The sequence below is a fragment of the Heptranchias perlo genome, chromosome 39 (genome assembly GCF_035084215.1).
Source record: "Heptranchias perlo isolate sHepPer1 chromosome 39, sHepPer1.hap1, whole genome shotgun sequence".
Lineage (NCBI taxonomy): Eukaryota > Metazoa > Chordata > Chondrichthyes > Hexanchiformes > Hexanchidae > Heptranchias > Heptranchias perlo.
The window spans coordinates 9,892,508-9,913,728 of NC_090363.1; the positions used below are offsets into that span (position 1 = coordinate 9,892,508).

At 53.7% G+C, this 21,221-nt stretch overlaps 1 protein-coding gene across 1 annotated transcript in view; it reads left to right on the forward strand.

Annotated features, from left to right (window-relative positions):
* The window catches only part of LOC137305219 (neurogenic locus notch homolog protein 1-like), a 134,776-nt gene extending 124,703 nt beyond the window's left edge, over positions 1-10,073 (forward strand). Inside the window, exons 32-34 of the mRNA XM_067974060.1 lie at positions 3,693-3,840; positions 5,395-5,492; positions 6,996-10,073. Of these exons, the coding sequence (XP_067830161.1) occupies positions 3,693-3,840; positions 5,395-5,492; positions 6,996-8,264 (1,515 nt within the window). The 3' untranslated portion in view covers positions 8,265-10,073. The remainder of the gene's footprint in view (positions 1-3,692; positions 3,841-5,394; positions 5,493-6,995) is intronic.
* The last annotated feature ends 11,148 nt before the right edge of the window (positions 10,074-21,221 follow it).

A 21,221-nucleotide genomic window follows, 5' to 3' on the forward strand; every position in this document is an offset into this window, starting at 1 on the left:
ATCAAACACTCCCAGGGCAGGGACAGACCGGGTTAGATACAGAGTAAAGCTCCCTCTACACTGTCCCATCAAACACTCCCAGGGCAGGTACAGCATGGGTTAGATACAGAGTAAAGCTCCCTCTACACTGTCCCATCAAACACTCCCAGGGCAGGTACAGCACGGGTTAGATACAGAGTAAAGCTCCCTCTACACTGTCTCATCAAACACTCCCAGGGCAGGTACAGACCGGGTTAGATACAGAGTAAAGCTCCCTCTACACTGTCCCATCAAACACTCCCAGGGCAGGTACAGCATGGGTTAGATACAGAGTAAAGCTCCCTCAACACTGTCCCATCAAACACTCCCAGGGCAGGTACAGCACGGGTTAGATACAGAGTAAAGCTCCCTCTACACTGTCCCGTCAAACACTCCCAGGGCAGGTACAGCACGGGTTAGATACAGAGTAAAGCTCCCTCTACACTGTCCCATCTAACACTCCCAGGGCAGGTATAGCACGGGTTAGATACAGAGCAAAGCTCCCTCTACACTCTCCCATCAAACACTCCCAGGGCGGGTACAGCACGGGTTAGATACAGAGTAAAGCTCCCTCTACACTGTCCCATCAAACACTCCCAGGGCAGGTACAGCACGGGTTAGATACAGAGTAAAGCTCCCTCTACACTGTCCCATCAAACACTCCCAGGGCAGGTACAGCACGGGTTAGATACAGAGTAAAGCTCCCTCTGCACTGTCCCATCAAACACTCCCAGGGCAGGTACAGCACGGGTTAGATACAGAGTAAAGCTCCCTCTACACTGTCCCATCAAACACTCCCAGGGCAGGTACAGCACGGGTTAGATACAGAGTAACGCTCCCTCTACACTGTCCCATCAAACACTCCCAGGGCAGGTACAGCACGGGTTAGATACAGAGTAAAGCTCCCTCTACACTGTCCCATCAAACACTCCCAGGGCAGGTACAGGGTTAGATACAGAGTAAAGCTCCCTCTACACTGTCCCATCAAACACTCCCAGGGCAGGTACAGCACGGGTTAGATGCAGAGTAAAGCTCCCTCTACACTGTCCCATCAAACACTCCCAGGGCAGGTACAGCACGGGTTAGATACAGAGTAAAGCTCCCTCTACACTGTCCCATCAAACACTCCCAGGACAGGTACAGCAAGGGTTAGATACAGAGTAAAACTCCCTCTACACTGTCCCATCAAACACTCCCAGGGCAGGTACAGCACGGGTTAGATACAGAGTAAAGCTCCCTCTACACTGTCCCATCAAACACTCCCAGGGCAGGTACAGGGTTAGATACAGAGTAAAGCTCCCTCTACACTGTCCCATCAAACACTCCCAGGGCAGGTACAGCACGGGTTAGATACAGAGTAAAGCTCCCTCTACACTGTCCCATCAAACAGTCCCAGGGCAGGTACAGCACGGGTTAGATACAGAGTAAAGCTCCCTCTACACTGTCCCATCAAACACTCCCAGGGCAGGTACAGCACGGGTTAGATACAGAGTAAAGCTCCCTCTACACTGTCCCATCAAACGCTCCCAGGGCAGGTACAGCACGGGTTAGATACAGAGTAAAGCTCCCTCTACACTGTCCCATCAAACACTCCCAGGGCAGGTACAGCACGGGTTAGATACAGAGTAAAGCTCCCTCTACACTGTCCCATCAAACACTCCCAGGGCAGGTACAGCACGGGTTAGATACAGAGTAAAGCTCCCTCTACACTGTCCCATCAAACACTCCCAGGGCAGGTACAGCACGGGTTAGATACAGAGTAAAGCTCCCTCTGCACTGTCCCATCAAACACTCCCAGGGCAGGTACAGCACGGGTTAGATACAGAGTAAAGCTCCCTCGACACTGTCCCATCTAACACTCCCAGGGCAGGTACAGCACGGGTTAGATACAGAGTAAAGCTCCCTCTACACTGTCCCATCAAACACTCCCAGGGCAGGTACAGCATGGGTTAGATACAGAGTAAAGCTCCCTCTACACTGTCCCATCAAACACTCCCAGGGCAGGTACAGCACGGGTTAGATACAGAGTAAAGCTCCCTCTACACTGTCCCATCAAACACTCCCAGGGCAGGTACAGCACGGGTTAGATACAGAGTAAAGCTCCCTCTACACTGTCCCATCAAACACTCCCAGGACAGGTACAGCAAGGGTTAGATACAGAGTAAAGCTCCCTCTACACTGTCCCATCAAACACTCCCAGGGCAGGTACAGCACGGGTTAGATACAGAGTAAAGCTCCCTCTACACTGTCCCATCAAACACTCCCAGGGCAGGTACAGGGTTAGATACAGAGTGAAGCTCCCTCTACACTGTCCCATCAAACACTCCCAGGGCAGGTACAGCACGGGTTCGATACAGAGTAAAGCTCCCTCTACACTGTCCCATCAAACACTCCCAGGGCAGGTACAGCACGGGTTAGATACAGAGTAAAGCTCCCTCTACACTGTCCCATCAAACACTCCCAGGACAGGTACAGCAAGGGTTAGATACAGAGTAAAGCTCCCTCTACACTGTCCCATCAAACACTCCCAGGGCAGGTACAGCACGGGTTAGATACAGAGTAAAGCTCCCTCTACACTGTCCCATCAAACACTCCCAGGGCAGGTACAGGGTTAGATACAGAGTAAAGCTCCCTCTACACTGTCCCATCAAACACTCCCAGGGCAGGTACAGCACGGGTTAGATACAGAGTAAAGCTCCCTCTACACTGTCCCATCAAACAGTCCCAGGGCAGGTACAGCACGGGTTAGATACAGAGTAAAGCTCCCTCTACACTGTCCCATCAAACACTCCCAGGGCAGGTACAGCACGGGTTAGATACAGAGTGAAGCTCCCTCTACACTGTCCCATCAAACGCTCCCAGGGCAGGTACAGCACGGGTTAGATACAGAGTAAAGCTCCCTCTACACTGTCCCATCAAACACTCCCAGGGCAGGTACAGCACGGGTTAGATACAGAGTAAAGCTCCCTCTACACTGTCCCATCAAACACTCCCAGGGCAGGTACAGCACGGGTTAGATACAGAGTAAAGCTCCCTCTACACTGTCCCATCAAACACTCCCAGGGCAGGTACAGCATGGGTTAGATACAGAGTAAAGCTCCCTCTACACTGTCCCATCAAACACTCCCAGGGCAGGTACAGCACGGGTTAGATGCAGAGTAAAGCTCCCTCTACACTGTCCCATCAAACACTCCCAGGGCAGGTACAGCATGGGTTAAAATCCCTACCTTAGAGCACTGTGGGAATATATTCACTGTCGGAAGAGCAGTGATTCTGGGAGAAGACGGCCCACCACCACCTTCTCCAGGGCAACTAGGAACGGGCAATAAATGCCAGCCTTGCCGGCGAAGCCCGTATGCCCAGATTGAATTGAAAGCAGCAGTGGTGCAGGTTGTAGTGGAGTTTTATCGCCGCCTATTGGCCACAGCTTGAAACTACAGCATTACGGGGAACTGTTTACATAGGGAATTCCAATTATAGCTGATGTCACTGGCACCTTCAATATTGAGGTAAAAGCTGCGACCACAAATTGTGACAACGGGGAGTGAGGTCTCTTGAGAGGAAGTGGGAGCGTACACAAGGTGTTTAATGTGACGTAGGATGTAGAGGGGGCCTTACAACGAGAGAGCTGGCACCTGCGGCCAGCTGGGTTCAATCCTGTCGTCCTTCCGCAGATCCTGGTGCGAAACCGCTCAACGGACGTGGATGCGCGGATGCACGACGGGACCACGCCGCTGATCCTCGCGGCTCGGCTCGCGGTCGACAACGTGCTGGAGGAGCTGATCAACTGCAACGCCGACCTCAGCGCCACGGACAACCACGGTACGAGAGGCTCTCCGCGAGCAGCAGGGCCAAGACTCAACTGGTCAGATTCGCTGATGACTCTAAAAGAGGGGAAGAGCAGTAGGGTCCGAGAGAGAACGAACTTGCATTTATATAGCACCTTTCACCACCTCAGGACGCCCCAAAGCGCTTTCCAGCCAACGAAGTACTTTTTGAAGTGTAGTCATAAGAACATAAGAAATAGGAGCAGGAGTAGGCCAATCGGCCCCTCGAGCCCGCTCCGCCATTCAATAAGATCATGGCCGATCTGATCCTAACCTCAAATCTAAATTCATGTCCAATTTCCTGCCCGCTCCCCGTAACCCCTAATTCCCTTTACTTCTAGGAAACTGTCTATTTCTGTTTTAAATTTATTTAATGATGCAGCTTCCACAGCTTCCTGGGGCAGCAAATTCCACAGACCTACCACCCTCTGAGTGAAGAAGTTTCTCCTCATCTCAGTTTTGAAAGAGCAGCCCCTTATTCTAAGATTATGCCCCCTAGTTCTAGTTTCACCCATCCTTGGGAACATCCTTACCGCATCCACCCGATCAAGCCCCTTCACAATCTTATATGTTTCAATAAGATCGCCTCTCATTCTTCTGAACTCCAATGAGTAGAGTCCCAATCTACTCAACCTCTCCTCATATGTTCGCTCCCTCATCCCCGGGATTAACCGAGTGAACCTTCTTTGTACTGCCTCGAGAGCAAGTATGTCTTTTCTTAAGTATGGAGACCAAAACTGTATGCAGTATTCCAGGTGTGGTCTCACCAATACCTTATATAACTGCAGCAATACCTCCCTGTTTTTATATTCTATCCCCCTAGCAATAAAAGCCAACATTCCGTTGGCCTTCTTGATCACCTGCGCACCTGCATACTAACTTTTTGATTTTCTTGCACCTGGACCCCCAGATCCCTTTGTACTGCAGTACCTTCCAGTTTCTCGCCATTAAGATAATAATGTTATAATGTAGGAAACGCCAAATTGCGCACAGCAAGATCCCACAAACAGCGATGAGATAATGACCAAATCATCTGCTTTTAGTGATGTTGGTTGAGGGATTAATATTGGCCAGGACATCGGGGAGAACTCCCCTGCTGTTCTTCGAAATAGTGGCCGCGGGATCTTTTACGTCCGCCTGAGAGGGCAGACGGGGCCTCGGTTTTAATGTCTCGTCCGAAAGACGGCACCTCCGGCAGGGCAGCGCTCCCTCAGCACTGCACCGGGAGTGTCGGCCTGGATTATGTGGTCAAGTCTCTGGAGTGGGACTTGAACCCATGACCTCCGACCCAGAGGCGAAGGTGTCACCCACTGAGCAGAGTGTGTGGCCACTTGGAGGAGATTAACCCTTTGGCGCAACGCTGCCCATTGACAGCGAGGCACAGGACAGTGTGTGCCCAGTAGGGTGGGTTAGTGAACAGCTAGCCCGCAGCAGGAGCCATGAACTGTTTCGCAGTGGGACATTGGACATCCTGTAGTCAGCAGAGCTCATCGAAAACCGAATTAAGGACCATGACCTCCTGACCTTTCCTGTTCCTTTGCTTCCTCAGGTAAATCGGCCCTGCACTGGGCAGCCGCTGTAAATAATGTAGACGCGGCCCTCATCCTCCTGCGAAACGGGGCCAACAAAGACATGCAGGACAACAAGGTGAGGACGGTGGGTGGGGACATGTGACGGGGAAATTCCTTCACAGCGTGATGGCAATGAGTGCGGATAATTCACCACCAGGCGTTCCCAACGAGCGAGAGACTTGGTCACAGTGAGATGGGAAGATTCTGTCCCCCACGCCAGTGACGTGGACTATCCCCCGGACTCTTGTGGAGAACCGGGGACCGCACCCGGACTCGGTCTCTCAGCCCAGTAGAGGGAGCGGCGGTGATTTTAACCCCCCCCCCCCAAGAGCGGGTGGGTTGGGGGGGCGGGCGGGAGTTGAAAATAGTTGGATCTTTGGGGGTCGCGACCGCAAAATTGTCGGGACTTTGCGTTCCCGGCGGGAAGCCTGGACTTGAATGAAGCCGGGTTGCGGCCGCGACACAAAAAAGCAACTATTTTTCAACTCCCGCCCGCCCCCAACCCACCCGTCCTTGGGGATTAAAATCACCCCCCAGCGGGTCTGCAGGAGGGAGAGGGAGGGGGGAGGGAGGAGGGAGAGGGAGGGGCATACACTACCGCTCTGAGAAGGACCTTAACCCCAGGTTGTGGGACACTGAGGTTGATGGTAGAAGGTGGCAACAGGAAGAAGATGGGGTTGGTCGTCATAGAATCATACAGCGTGGAAGGAGGCCATTTGGCCCATCGTGCCCGTGCTAGCTCTTTGGTAGAGCTATACTGGAAGCATGAGATCAAGTGGGCCGAATAGCCTTCTAAATGGGACACAATCTCGTGCTTCCCCGGTGCAGGACCTGCCACTGCCTCGCAGTCCCAGGTCTTTCGTCCTGTTGGTTTCCTTGTCCTTCATTCCCTGGGGGTCACAGTGGAGCTCAGGGTGCGACAACCAAATGGTCACTGGGGGTACATGTCGTGTGTGTGTGTGGGTGTGTGTGCGTGTCGATCTTCGATGACCTCAGCTGTGACCCAGATGCTGTTAGTAATTCCGACTGCCTTGAGCTCAGACCTGCCGCGAGGTTGCGCCGCACGTCTGGTCTCCGGGCGCCGCCATCTCCGGGGGGGAAATCTCACACCTTTATCAAGGGAGTGCTCTTCCGGGCGCCGCCATCTCCGGGGGGGAAATCTCACACCTTTATCAAGGGAGTGCTCTGCCCAGGTTGGAATTAAGGCACATCACTGGGACAGTGTAGAGGGAGCTTTACTCTGTATCTAACCCTGTACCTGCCCTTGGAGTGTTTGATGGGACAGTGTAGAGGGAGCTTTACTCTGTATCTAACCCGTGCTGTACCTGCCCTGGGAGTGTTTGATGGGACAGTGTAGAGGGAGCTTTACTCTGTATCTAACCCGTGCTGTACCTGCCCTGGGAGTGTTCGATGATAGGTTCATTCCCTTCCCAGTACTGATTTACCTCTTATCGATGAACGCGAAGTTCCTCTCCTTGGATACCGATTGAATTCGATGGCGTTGGTCGGTGATGCGCGGTGTCTGCCATCTTATTACCGTGTCCCTTCCTTCTTCTCCCCACCCCCCGGTTTCTACCAGGAGGAGACGCCGCTGTTCATCGCGGCCCGCGAGGGGAGCTACGAGACGGGCAAAGTTCTGCTGGAGCACCTGGCCAACCGGGAGATCGCCGACCACATGAACCGGCTGCCCCGCGACATCGCTGGCGAGCGAACGCACCACGACATCGTCCGTCTCCTCGATGAGCTGGACCTGGCGCGGGATCCGGCCGCTGGCCCCCGCTCACCCCTCCTGTCGCGCGGCTCCTCGGGCAACCTCAAGCCGGCCAAGAAGGGGAAGAGGCAGGTCCCCAAGGTGTGCCCGACGGAGGGCGGGGACCTCATGCCCGGGGACCGGGCGAGCTCGTGCCACGGGACCAGCGGCCTACGGGACCCATCCCTGCCGCCCCAGATAGACTTGAACCATTCTCTGTACATCCCCCAGGCACTGCCCCCCTCTGCCTTCTTGCTGCCATCTTGCGTGGTCCGTTCGATGGACGGGCACTACCACAGTGCCCACGCCGATATCAGCATGAACCCGGCGTACAACCGCGCGATGCCAAACCTCAGCCACCGGCTACTAGGCGGGCAGAGTGGGCCCATCCCGGACGGCAGCCGGCTCGTGGCGGCGGGCGCGCCTCACCCGGGCTACGCCAAGAGGCCGTGCCTCCTCGGCGTGGGTCGGGGTCTGGCGCCCGACGTGGGGCGCGGCTACCAGTTCGCGGGTGGCGCCGTGCCGGCCCACCACCGGCACGCGGAGAGGGAGCCGCAGGGCGGCCGCCGCGAGCCGTGGCAGCCGGGCGGTTACCCGGGGCAGGGCGAGGAATGGCGGGCGACGGTAAACGGGGAGCTCGAGGCGCCAGGGCCGGTGCCGGGAGCGCCGGGATGCCGGAGCGCGCAGCGAATGATGCTCCTCGGCCTTCAGCGCCCTCAGTACCATCCGCCCACGTCCACCCCGGGTGGCGGGGACCTGGAGGGCTTGGCGTGCAACCAGTCCCGCCTCACCGCGGCAGCGCCCATGGGCGCCAGGAGCCTGCCCCAGGAGCGGGCATCGGGCGAAGACAGAAACCATTACGGCGCCTCGCTGCCGGCCATCCGTGACCAGTCCGTCGGCATGGCAACCAGCCTTTACCTAACCCCCCCGTCCCAACACAGTTACCCGTCGCCCCCGGATACGGAGGCCCCGCCCCACCACCAGGGGCACCACCCGTTCCTGACCCCCTCTCCCGAATCCCCCGACCAGTGGTCCAGTTCCTCGCCGCATTCCAATAAATCTGACTGGTCGGACGGGATCATTAGTCCCGCCTCCTAGTCAGGTGACCGCGGGTGAAATGTGGCGGCCTGCAGAATTATTGAGCGGAGTTCCCGTCCGAAAGGAAAGCACGCCAAAGAGAGAGAGAGAGAGAGAGAGAGAGGATTGATGCCGCAGCTTTGCATGTGGACACATGTTCACCAATCCGTGTTCCCGTGTAGACCACACGCCAGCGCTCGAGCGTCCTTCGTTGCAACAAACACTATCCGTGGGTTATGCCGGCCTGTTGCCGTGTGTAGTGAGAGCACTGGACCGGGAAGGGGGGGCGTCACGTCACGTCACGTCACGTTAACGTCACGCCCCTTTACGACTCGTCACCTCACTGCATGTCACATCACGTTGTGTCACGTCAAGTTTCGTCTCCTGGAACCTGGGCTCCAACACCGGCCCAAACCGGAGCGGGGGCGGGGGGCGGAGGGGAGATAAAGTTGGCCGCTCCCCTCCCCCTTCCCCCGAGCCTCAAGGTCCAAGGCACTGGTGCTCCTCACATAACCACCCAGGATTTTGGCCCCATTTGGCAATCCCACCGGGAGCAGGCCGGGGTGCGGGGAAATGGAACGTGTTGACATCGTGCGGCAGGGGGCGCTCTATCGGGAGTGCGTCTGAGCTCGTTGCTGAAAGGCAAACACTTGACAATACCAAAGCACAAGAAGATTACAGGCTCCCCACACCCCCCCCCCTCCCCCCCCCCGCCTCAAATACATCACCCCCAGGACCAGGAGATCGTTCGAGATGGCGACGGTCATTCGGCCCATCTTTATTCATCCATCCAGAACAACCGTCCAGTCCACGTGTTTCCTGAACGAGTCCAGGGTTGTCCCTTCCACTGCTCTATCCGGGAGTCCACTCCGAACATTGCTCGTGATTTGCGTGAGGAAGATTTTCTGATATCACTCCTGAATGTACCCGTTTGACCTCATGCTCCCTCGTCCCGCTCTCCCAATTTAAAGTCATTTGAAGCGAGGGTGCACATCGCGGGGAAATAAAATTCTATCAGACGGGCAAAACAAAATGGAAAATTACCCCGTGGACAAATGAAAACAACAGAATCCCACCCTCCTCGTTCCCTCGAAAGCAGAACAAAAATTCTCACCTTTTTTTCCTACGGGCGGGGAAGTGGAGTTGAGGTCAAAGATCGGCCATGATCTGATTGAATGGCGGAGCAGGCTCCGAGGGGCCGAATGGCCTCCTCCTGCTCCTATTTCTTACGTTTATTAGCTTCTTGTGTTCTTATTGCTTCTCCTTCCTGCAGGGCATTGCGAGTCAGGCTAATTTTGAGATTTAGTTCACGCAGAGAGCGGTGAGCTTGTTGAACAGATGGTCCAGGGGGAGAATGGAGGTGGATCAAATCGATAGGCTGAAGGGGGAACAGGATCGAAATGTGTCAGGGAAAGTTGTTGAGGGTTTGAGGTGTGGAGCCCGTGTACAGACTGGCCAGGCCGGACTCAGTAGTCCCGTCTGGCCTGTACATTCTTTCATTCAGTCGGCTTTGTGGGGTCAACCCCCACTCCAGAGACAACAACCTGCATTTATATAGCACCTTTAACGTAGTAAAACATCCCAAGGCGCTTCACAGGAGCGATTATCAAACAAAATTTGACACCGAGCCACTTGAGATATTAGGACAGGTGACCAAAAGCTTTGTCAAAGAGGTAAGTTTTGAAGAGCGTCTTAAAGGAGAGAGAGAGGTGGAGAGGAGGAGAGAGAGGTGGAGAGAGAGGTGGAGAGGAGGAGAGAGAGGTGGAGAGAGAGGTGGAGAGAGAGGTGGAGAGGAGGAGAGAGAGGTAGAGAGAGGTAGAGAGGAGGAGAGAGAGGTGGAGAGGAGGAGAGAGAGGTGGAGAGGAGGAGAGAGAGGTGGAGAGAGAGGTGGAGAGGAGGAGAGAGAGGTGGAGAGGAGGAGAGAGGAGAGAGAGGAGGAGAGAGAGGTGGAGAGGAGGAGAGAGAGGTGGAGAGGAGGAGAGAGGAGAGAGAGGTGGAGAGAGAGGTGGAGAGGAGGAGAGAGAGGTGGAGAGAGAGGTGGAGAGAGGTAGAGAGGAGAGAGAGAGGAGAGAGAGAGGTAGAGAGGAGGAGAGAGAGGTGGAGAGGAGAGAGAGAGGTGGAGAGGAGGAGAGAGAGGTAGAGAGGAGGAGAGAGAGGTGGAGAGGAGGAGAGAGAGGTGGAGAGGAGGAGAGAGAGGTGGAGAGGAGGAGAGAGGAGAGAGAGGTGGAGAGAGAGGTGGAGAGGAGGAGAGAGAGGTGGAGAGGAGGAGAGAGGTAGAGAGGAGGAGAGAGAGGAGGAGAGAGAGGTGGAGAGGAGGAGAGAGAGGTGGAGAGAGAGGTGGAGAGGAGGAGAGAGAGGTGGAGAGGAGGAGAGAGAGGTGGAGAGGAGGAGAGAGAGGTGGAGAGAGAGGTGGAGAGGAGAGGTGGAGAGGAGAGAGAGAGGTGGAGAGGAGGAGAGAGAGGTGGAGAGGAGAGAGAGAGGTGGAGAGGAGGAGAGAGAGGTGGAGAGAGAGGTGGAGAGGAGAGAGAGAGAGGTGGAGAGAGAGGTGGAGAGGAGAGAGAGGTGGAGAGGAGAGAGAGAGGTGGAGAGGAGGAGAGAGAGGTGGAGAGGAGAGAGAGAGAGGTGGAGAGGAGGAGAGAGAGGTGGAGAGGAGGAGAGAGGAGAGAGAGGTGGAGAGAGAGGTAGAGAGGAGAGAGAGAGGTGGAGAGGAGGAGAGAGAGGTGGAGAGGAGGAGAGAGAGGTGGAGAGGAGGAGAGAGAGGAGGAGAGGAGGAGAGAGAGGTAGAGAGGAGAGAGAGAGGTGGAGAGGAGGAGAGAGAGGTGGAGAGGAGGAGAGAGAGGTGGAGAGGAGGAGAGAGAGGTGGAGAGGAGGAGAGAGAGCAGGAGAGGAGAGAGAGAGGTAGAGAGGAGGAGAGAGAGAGGTGGAGAGGAGAGAGAGAGGTAGAGAGGAGGAGAGAGAGAGGTGGAGAGGAGGAGAGAGAGAGGTGGAGAGGAGAGAGAGAGGTGGAGAGAGAGGTGGAGAGGTGGAGAGAGAGGTGGAGAGGAGGAGAGAGAGAGGTGGAGAGGAGGAGAGAGAGGTGGAGAGAGAGGTGGAGAGGTGGAGAGAGAGGTGGAGAGGAGGAGAGAGAGGAGGAGAGGAGGAGAGAGAGGTAGAGAGGAGAGAGAGAGGAGGAGAGAGAGGTGGAGAGGAGGAGAGAGAGGAGGAGAGGAGGAGAGAGAGGAGGAGAGGAGGAGAGAGAGGTAGAGAGGAGAGAGAGAGGTGGAGAGGAGGAGAGAGAGGTGGAGAGGAGGAGAGAGAGGTGGAGAGGAGGAGAGAGAGAGGTGGAGAGGAGGAGAGAGAGGTGGAGAGGAGGAGAGAGAGGTAGAGAGGAGGAGAGAGAGGTAGAGAGGAGGAGAGAGAGGTAGAGAGGAGAGAGAGAGGAGGAGAGAGAGGTAGAGAGGAGGAGAGAGAGGTAGAGAGGAGAGAGAGAGGTGGAGAGGAGGAGAGAGAGGTAGAGAGGAGGAGAGAGAGGTAGAGAGGAGAGAGAGAGGTGGAGAGGAGGAGAGAGAGGTAGAGAGGAGTGAGAGAGGTGGAGAGGAGGAGAGAGAGAGGCGGAGAGGTAGAGAGGGAGAGAGAGAGGTGGATGAGGAGAGAGAGAGGGTGGAGAGGAGAGAGAGAGGTGGAGAGGAGAGAGAGAGGTGGAGAGGAGGAGAGGAGGTAGAGAGGAGGAGAGAGAGGTAGAGAGGAGGAGAGAGAGGTGGAGAGGAGGAGAGAGAGGTGGAGAGGAGGAGAGAGAGGTAGAGAGGAGGAGAGAGAGGTAGAGAGGAGAGAGAGAGGTGGAGAGGGGGAGAGAGAGGTGGAGAGGAGGAGAGAGAGGTGGAGAGGAGAGAGAGAGGTAGAGAGGAGAGAGAGAGGCGGAGAGGAGGGAGAGAGGTGGAGAGGAGGAGAGAGAGGAGGAGAGAGAGGTAGAGAGGAGAGAGAGAGGAGAGAGGTGGAGAGAGAGGCGGAGAGGTTTAGGGAGGGAATTCCAGAGCTCAGGACCCAGGCAGCTGAAGGCACGGCCGCCAGTGGTGGAGCGATGAAAATCGGGCTGAAACTGCCTTGTCTCATCGGTGCCTCACCAAGAATAATTTTGATTGTATATTATGGATCTCTTTTATAATGAAGCAATTCTTTGGTAATTCTGGGTGGGACAGTTATTGTGCACAAGAGGCCCAGAGAGAGATTTCCTGCAGATCCTGGGGAAAAATGTGGTGTAGTGCCATCGGACGGCCAGCAGGTGGCGATGTTGCCCAATGTTTAAAGGGTGAGCAACAGCGCCATCTGGTGGCAAAAAAACAGCACAGGCAGAATCATGAGACAAGGACATTGGGATTGGACATGTCCAGAGACAACTCTATTGTCAAGAGCGGTTTCTCACCCTGACACCAACCTAACCCTAAATTAATCCCTAAACCTTTACCCTAAACCCATGAAGCCCATGGGATTAAAGGGGCAGTGGCTGCGTGGATATGAAATTGGGTAAGGGACAGAAAGCAGAGAGTAGTGGTGAACGGTTGTTTTTCAGACTGGAGGAGAGTATACAGTGGTGTTCCCCGGGGGTCAGTATTAGGACCACTGCTCTTTTTGATATATATTAATGACCTGGACTTGAGTATAGAGGGTATAATCTCAAAGTTTGCAGATGACACGAAACTCGGAAATGTAGTAAACAATGTGGAGGATAGTAACAGACTTCAGGAGGACACAGACAGACTGGTGAAATGGGCAGACACATGGCAGATCAAATTTAACACAGAGAAGTGTGAAGTGATTCATTTAAGTAGGAAGAATGAGGAGAGGCAATATAAACAAAATGGTACAATTTTAAAGGGGGTGCAAGAACAGAGGGACCTGGGGGTGCACGTACACAAATCTTTGACGGTTTAAGACAAGTTGAGAAGGCTGTTAAAAAGTCATATGGGATCCTTGGCTTTATAAATAGAGGCATAGAGTACAAAAGCAAGGAAGTTATGCTAAATCTCTACAAATCACAGGTTAGGCCTCAGTCGGAGTATTGTGTTCAATTCTGGGCACCACACTTTAGGAAGGATGTCAGTGCCTTGGAGAGGGTGTAGAGGAGATTTACTAGAATGGTACCAGGGATGAGGGTCTTCAGTTATGTGGAGATACTGGAGAATCTGGGGTTGTTCTCCTTAGAGCAGAGAAGGTTAAGGGGAGATTTGATCGAGGTGTTCAAAATCATGAGGGGTTCTGATAGAGTAAATAGGGAGAAAGTGTTTCTTTTGGCAGAAGGATCAGTAACCAATTTAAGGTAATTGGCAAAAGATCCAGAGATGACATGAGGAAAGTGAGTTGTAATGATCTGGAATGCACTGCCTGAAAGGGTGGTGGAAGCAGATTCAATAGTAACTTTCAAAAGGGAATTGGATAAATACTTGAAAGGCAAAAATTTGCAGGGCTATGGGGAAAGAGCAGGGGAGTGGGACTAATTGGACAGCTCCTTCAAACAGCCGGCACAGGCACAATGGGCCGAATGGCCTCCTTCTGCACTGTACGAGTCTATAATTCAATTCTGTGAACCCTAACCCTGAATCTACCCCTAAACGTCCAGCCCGGCCTCCTCCTCCTCCTCTCTGCCCAGCTCACTGCACCGTCGGCTCACCATTCCTGCCTCTAACACCAGCGCTGCAGCGGTCTCCAGTGACAGTCATTAGGACACTCAACACCACAAGTCACTTCAAAAGCAAAAAAAGAAAACCGCGGATGCAGGAAATCTGAAAGAAAAAGAGAAAATGCTGGAAACACTCAGCGAGTCAGGCAGTGGAGTTTCAGGTCGATGACCCATCGTCAGGACCACTATTATCGTCCACTGGTCCATCGGACTTTGAATCAGTTCCACAGAAGGAAGAGCCCTAATTTGGAATTTCCAGCCCAAGGGGCAACAATGGGACACTGACCTCAGGCACGTTGGCTGCAGTCGGCTATGAGGCATCATATTTTTATATATTTATTTCTATATCTACCCAGGTGCTCCACGTCTAATCTCTTCTGGTTACTTTAATGCAGCATTTTATTAAAGAGGCTATTTTTGATATAATTTTATAAATATTGTGTGTATTGTTTTTGTAACGAGTCCTCTTGCGTTTATAATAAAAGGTTTGTGGACAATTGTAGTATCTGTGGAAAGGGTTAAGATTGAATCGCTGTGGCCTCCGCCTCGCCAAGAAATGGTGCCCTTCAAATGGTACCAGCCCCCACTGTGATCACTTGATGTTTTTCCTCTGGAATCGCGTTCTCCGTTGCGGGCTAGTCCCAAAGAAAGTTTCAGATTGTACACCGGTAGCCCAGGGGTGCTAGTTCAAGGCCTGTGTTCTGTGGAGGTGGACGACAGGTATCCCAGCAAGTATCTCACCCAGACGGCAAGTCTGAGAAATGCAGATGTTACGCTGATCCAGTAGGGGACGGTCTGTTAGGTTGCAGCTGAGGCACATTGTTGGGACAGTGTAGAGGGAGCGTTACTCTGTATCTCACCCGTGCTGTACCTGCCCTGGGAGTGTTTGATGGGACAGTGTAGAGGGAGCTTTACTCTGTATCTAACCCGTGCTGTACCTGCCCTGGGAGTGTTTGATGGGAGAGTGTAGAGGGAGCTTTACTCTGCATCTAACCCGTGCTGTACCTGCCCTGGGAGTGTTTGATGGGACAGTGTAGAGGGAGCTTTACTCTGTATCTAACCATGAACCTGCCCTGGGAGTGTTTGATGGGAGAGTGCAGAGGGAGCTTTACTCTGTATCTAACCCTGAACCTGCCCTGGGAGTGTTTGATGGGACAGTGTAGAGGGAGCTTTACTCTGTATCTAATCCGTGCTGTACCTGACCCTGGGAGTGTTTGATGGGACAGTGTAGAGGGAGCTTTACTCTGTATCTAACCCGTGCTGTACCTGCCCTGGGAGTGTTTGATGGGACAGTGTAGAGGGAGCTTTACTCTGTATGTAACCCTGTACCTGCCCTGGGAGTGTTTGATGGGACAGTGTAGAGGGAGCTTTACTCTGTATCTAACCCGTGCTGTACCTGACCCTGGGAGTGTTTGATGGGACAGTGTAGAGGGAGCTTTACTCTGTATCTCACCCGTGCTGTACCTGCCCTGGGAGTGTTTGATGGGACAGTGTAGAGGGAGCTTTACTCTGTATCTAACCCGTGCTGTACCTGATCTGGGAGTGTTTGATGGGACAGTGTAGAGGGAGCTTTACTCTGTATCTAACCCTGTACCTGCCCTGGGAGTGTTTGATGGGACAGTGTAGAGGGAGCTTTACTCTGTATCTAACCCTGTACCTGCCCTGGGAGTGTTTGATGGGACAGTGTCGAGGGAGCTTTACTCTGTATCTAACCCGTGCTGTACCTGCCCTGGGAGTGTTTGATGGGACAGTGTAGAGGGAGTTTTACTCTGTATCTAACCCGTGCTGTACCTGCCCTGGGAGTGTTTGATGGGATAGTGTAGAGGGAGCTTTACTCTGTATCTAACCCGGTCTGTACCTGATCCTGGGAGTGTTTGATGGGACAGTGTAGAGGGAGCTTTACTCTGTATCTAACTCTGTACCCGCCCTGGGAGTGTTTGATGGGACAGTTTAGAGGGAGCTTTACTCTGTATCCAACCCATGCTGTACCTGCCCTGGGACTGTTTGATGGGACAGTGTAGAGGGAGCTTTACTCTGTATCTAACCCGTGCTGTACCTGACCCTGGGAGTGTTTGATGGGACAGTGTAGAGGGAGCTTTACTCTGTATCTAACCCATGCTGTACCTGCCCTGGGAGTGTTTGATGGGACAGTGTAGAGGGAGCTTTACTCTGTATCTAACCCGGTCTGTACCTGCCCTGGGAGTGTTTGATGGGACAGTGTAGAGGGAGCTTTACTCTGTATCTAACCCATGCTGTACCTGCCCTGGGAGTGTTTGATGTGACAGTGTAGAGGGAGCTTCACTCTGTATCTAACCCGTGCTGTACCTGCCCTGGGAGTGTTTGATAGGACAGTGTAGAGGGAGCTTTACTCTGTATCTAACCCGTGCTGTACCTGCCCTGGGAGTGTTTGATGGGACAGTGTAGAGAGAGCTTTACTCTGTATCTAACCCATGCTGTACCTGCCCTGGGAGTGTTTGATGGGACAGTGTAGAGAGAGCTTTACTCTGTATCTAACCCGTGCTGTACCTGCCCTGGGAGTGTTTGATGGGACAGTTTAGAGGGAGCTTTACTCTGTATCTAACCCGGTCTGTACCTGCCCTGGGAGTGTTTGATGGGACAGTGTAGAGAGAGCTTTACTCTGTATCTAACCCGGTCTGTACCTGATCCTGGGAGTGTTTGATGGGACAGTGTAGAGGGAGCTTTACTCTGTATCTAACTCTGTACCCGCCCTGGGAGTGTTTGATGGGACAGTTTAGAGGGAGCTTTACTCTGTATCCAACCCATGCTGTACCTGCCCTGGGACTGTTTGATGGGACAGTGTAGAGGGAGCTTTACTCTGTATCTAACCCGTGCTGTACCTGACCCTGGGAGTGTTTGATGGGACAGTGTAGAGGGAGCTTTACTCTGTATCTAACCCATGCTGTACCTGCCCTGGGAGTGTTTGATGGGACAGTGTAGAGGGAGCTTTACTCTGTATCTAACCCGGTCTGTACCTGCCCTGGGAGTGTTTGATGGGACAGTGTAGAGGGAGCTTTACTCTGTATCTAACCCATGCTGTACCTGCCCTGGGAGTGTTTGATGGGACAGTATAGAGGGAGCTTCACTCTGTATCTAACCCGTGCTGTACCTGCCCTGGGAGTGTTTGATGGGACAGTGTAGAGGGAGCTTTACTCTGTATCTAACCCGTGCTGTACCTGCCCTGGGAGTGTTTGATGGGACAGTGTAGAGAGAGCTTTACTCTGTATCTAACCCATGCTGTACCTGCCCTGGGAGTGTTTGATGGGACAGTGTAGAGAGAGCTTTACTCTGTATCTAACCCGTGCTGTACCTGCCCTGGGAGTGTTTGATGGGACAGTTTAGAGGGAGCTTTACCCTGTATCTAACCCATGCTGTACCTGCCCTGGGAGTGTTTGATGGGACAGTGTAGAGGGAGCTTTACTCTGTATCTAACCCGGTCTGTACCTGCCCTGGGAGTGTTTGATGGGACAGTGTAGAGGGAGCTTTACTCTGTATCTAACCCGTGCTGTACCTGCCCTGGGAATATTTGATGGGACAGTGTAGAGGGAGCTTTACTCTGTATCTAACCCGTGCTGTACCTGCCCTGGGAGTGTTTGATGGGACAGTGTAGAGGGAGCTTTACTCTGTATCTAACCCGTGCTGTACCTGCCCTGGGAGTGTTTGATGGGACAGTGTAGAGGGAGCTTTACTCTGTATCTGACCCCCTCTCCTCAGTCGTATTAAATTCCATTCTTCAGTTTGTGTGTCACATGCGGGACCCTGGTCTGTGAGCCGAGTATATGAACCCTTCCAAGACTTGCTCCTGCCCCACTCTCTCCGGTCCACTTCAAGGTAAATGCCTGAGATCCGTGCCAGCAATGTCCGAGAGAGCCCCTGGGATACAGGTTCTAGATTTCCAAAGGGTGGGCCTGCAGAGATTTATCAGAACGATACCAGGGATGAGGGACTCCAGTGATGTGGAGAGACTGGAGAAGCTGGGATTGTTCTCCTCAGAGCAGAGAAGGTTCAGGGGAGATTTAATCGAGGTGTTCAAAATTCTGACGGGTTTTGAGAGTTGATTTGATGGAACTCACGTTCTCTGGATTAGTCCAGGACCATAACTGTGTACTACTGTACGCTGCTACAAGGTCAGAAGGTTCTGTGTATATTTTCTGAAGTCGCTGTATATTTTGACCACTCTGTGTTTGTGTTTGCATCAAAGCAATGGTGTCTCTACAGGCCTGGTCCAGGCTGGTCAATCCTATCTGTGTTTATATTTTTTTACTCATTGCTTTGTCCTGTTTTTGAATTGTGGGCCTGGGAGTTTGGGAAGATCTGTTCTTAACACTGGTGCCTCACTGGTGCAGAAATATTAAATGAGTGCATCAAATGGGACTGGCCGCCTGAGATATGTGAAAATTAACCGGAGCAGGAAATTAAACTCGATACGTGGGCCCCACCACCACCAAGGACCAATGGTGCCAATCTCTGCGGCCCCAGGGCCCGAAAGCCTGGACCCCCACCTTTTTACACAAGGCTGTGCTTGCGCTGGGAGTGATGGACAGGGGAGAGGGGTGATGTTTGGTCTTGGGCCTGTCGGGGGGGGGGTGGGGGGGGTTCAGAGAACACTGGGGCCCTGCCTCCCTGCGATCCTTTTTGTATTCATTCTGGGGATACGGGCGAGGCCGGCATTTATTGCCCGTTCCTGGTTGCCCCTCGAGAAGGTGGTGGTGAGCCGCCATCTTGAACCGCTGCAGTCCGCGTGGCGACGGTTCTCCCGCAGCGATATTAGCCAGCGGGTTCGATAGTGGCTCGCTCTGCCATTTCAGAGGGCAGTTAAGAGTCAACCATGTCGGTTTGGGACTGGAGTCACATACGGGCCCAGACCGGGTAAGGTTTCCTTCCATAAAGGGCATTAGTGAACCAGGTGGGTCCTCAACGACAACGTGACAGCCTCGTGGTCACTTTTACTGAGCCCAGCTTTTTTTCTAAAAACTGGTTTCAAATTCTCGAACTGCCTCTGGTGGGATTTGAACCCTCATCTCTCAGGATTATTCGCCCAGTAACAAGACCACTGGGCACGACTGCCCCCTGCTGGAACACGTGGGTTCTGCTCAGAGCCACGGGTTGGTTTTCATCATCCGTGTCAGAAAACAAGAGGAGGAGGAGGAGGAGGAGGAGGCGGAGAGAGGAGGAGGAGGCGGAGGAGGAGGAGGAGGAGGAGGAGGAGGAGGCGGAGAGAGGAGCCCCTCGCCCCCCAGGTGCACCCGCCTTTCAGCTGCACAGGAACCAGCACCAAGTCACCCAATGGCCTGCACGGGTGCAAAGGGGAAGGGGGCCGAGCGGAGCCCGGGTGCTTTCCCGGAGGGTGGGGGGGCATCTGGGCAAGTGATGTTTGGACACCAGCTGCAATGGGTCGGTGGATTGCCCCTCTCCCGTGGGTGCACGGTCGCAGTTCCGGTCCGCTGCCACCAGGTGGCGACGAGAGCCAATTTGCCCAACGGTTTCACCGGGGCGATCACGGCCCGGTTCTCTTCCCCGGCACAGACGTCCCTCGAGATCGCTCCACGTTCTCAGAGGCAAGAGGGGTGGGTGGGAGGGGGTAACATTTGGCTCGGGTGGAAAGCACAAATCAACAGCCCAATTTCCAGCTCACCCCATTCTCTTTCGCACCGACTTGAATCGAACCGAGAATCGAGCAGGGTGTAAAACAAGATGTCCGTTAACGATCGTCCAAAACCAATTTCATCCCCTTGTCCTTATCGCCAAATTGTAGGAGCCACATCTCCCCCCCCCCTCAACACCGAGCCTGGGCTTTATAACAACCCAGGACCTCCTGGTCTCTCTCTCTCTCTCTCTCGCTCCTGTATTGTTGCCCCCCTCTTCCAAGCCCAGTGCCTCACACTAACCGGCCGGCCTATCACCTCTCTCTCTCCCCCGCCCGACAGCACCGCGCCCCGCTCCCCCGCCAGCGCGGCAGCTGAGACGTTAAACAGCCCGGCCGTTGAGGTTGATACGAAGGAGACCGCGGCCACTGTTTCGAAGAAGAGCAGGGACTTCTCTCCGGTGTCCTGGCCGATATTTAGCCCTCAACAAAACTGGTCCTTTATCCTTCGAGCAGAGAAGGTTAAGGGGAGATTTGATCGAGGTGTTCAAAATCATGAAGGATAAGAGTAAATAGGGAGAAACTGTTTCCAGTGGCGGAAGGGTCGGTAACCAGAGGACACAGATTTAAGGTAATTGGCAAAAGAACCAGAGGGGAGATGAGGAAACAGTGTTCTGATCTGGAATGCGCTGCCTGATAGGGCGGTGGAAGCAGATTCAATAATAACTTTCAAAAGGGAATTGGATAAATACTTGAAGGGGAGAATATTTGCAGGGCTACGGGGAAAGAGCAGGGGAGTGGGACTAATTGGATAGCTCTTTCAAAGAGCCAGGCACAAACACAATGGGCCGAATGGCCTCCTTCTGTGCTGTATCTTACTAACATCTCAGTTCTGTTTGTGGGATCTTGCTGTGCGCAAATTGGCTGCCGCCTTTCCTAAATCACGACAGTGACGACACTTCAAAATTCATTCTGCTGTGGAGCACCTCGGAATGCCCCCGAGGATGTGAAAGACGCTTTCGCCTCAGTTATCGTCCGTCCGCTCCATCGCAGCGAGCCTCTCCCTGGGCTCTTGGCTCTCACCCGCCTGATTCGACGGGGAGAGGGGAACGGCAAGTGCACTGGATCATCCCAGGGTTCGTGGCCCAACTTTCAAGGGAGCGCCGAGCACCGGGAGGTGACCCTGGATTTTCTTCAGCAGCAACACGCAGAGACGGTTCCTTTTCAAAGAATGAACTTGCATTTATATAGCGCCTTTCACTACCTCATGACGTCCCAAAGCGCTTTACAGAAAATACTTTTAAAACGTAGTCACTGTTGCAATGTAGGAAAACTGACAGCCAATTTGTGCACAGCAAGATCCCACAAACAGCAACGTGGTAATGGCCTGATAATCAGTTTGTGGTGATGTTGGTTGAGGGATAAATATTGGCCCCAGGACACCGGGGAGAACTCCCCCTGCTCTTCTTCAGAATATTGGCCATGGGATCGTTTACATCCTCCTGAGAGAGCAGACGGAGCCCTGGGTTTGACGTCTCGTGGGAAAGACGGCACCTCCGACAGTGCAGTCCTGCGCTGGGAGTGTCGGCCTGGACTTAGTGCTCAAGTCTCCAGCGTGGGACTTGAACCCACATCAATCTGACTCTGAGACGAGCGAGCTACCCACCGAGCCACGATAATCCACGGGCAAACAGAAACCCTCACAAACAATGTCCACGGCCTC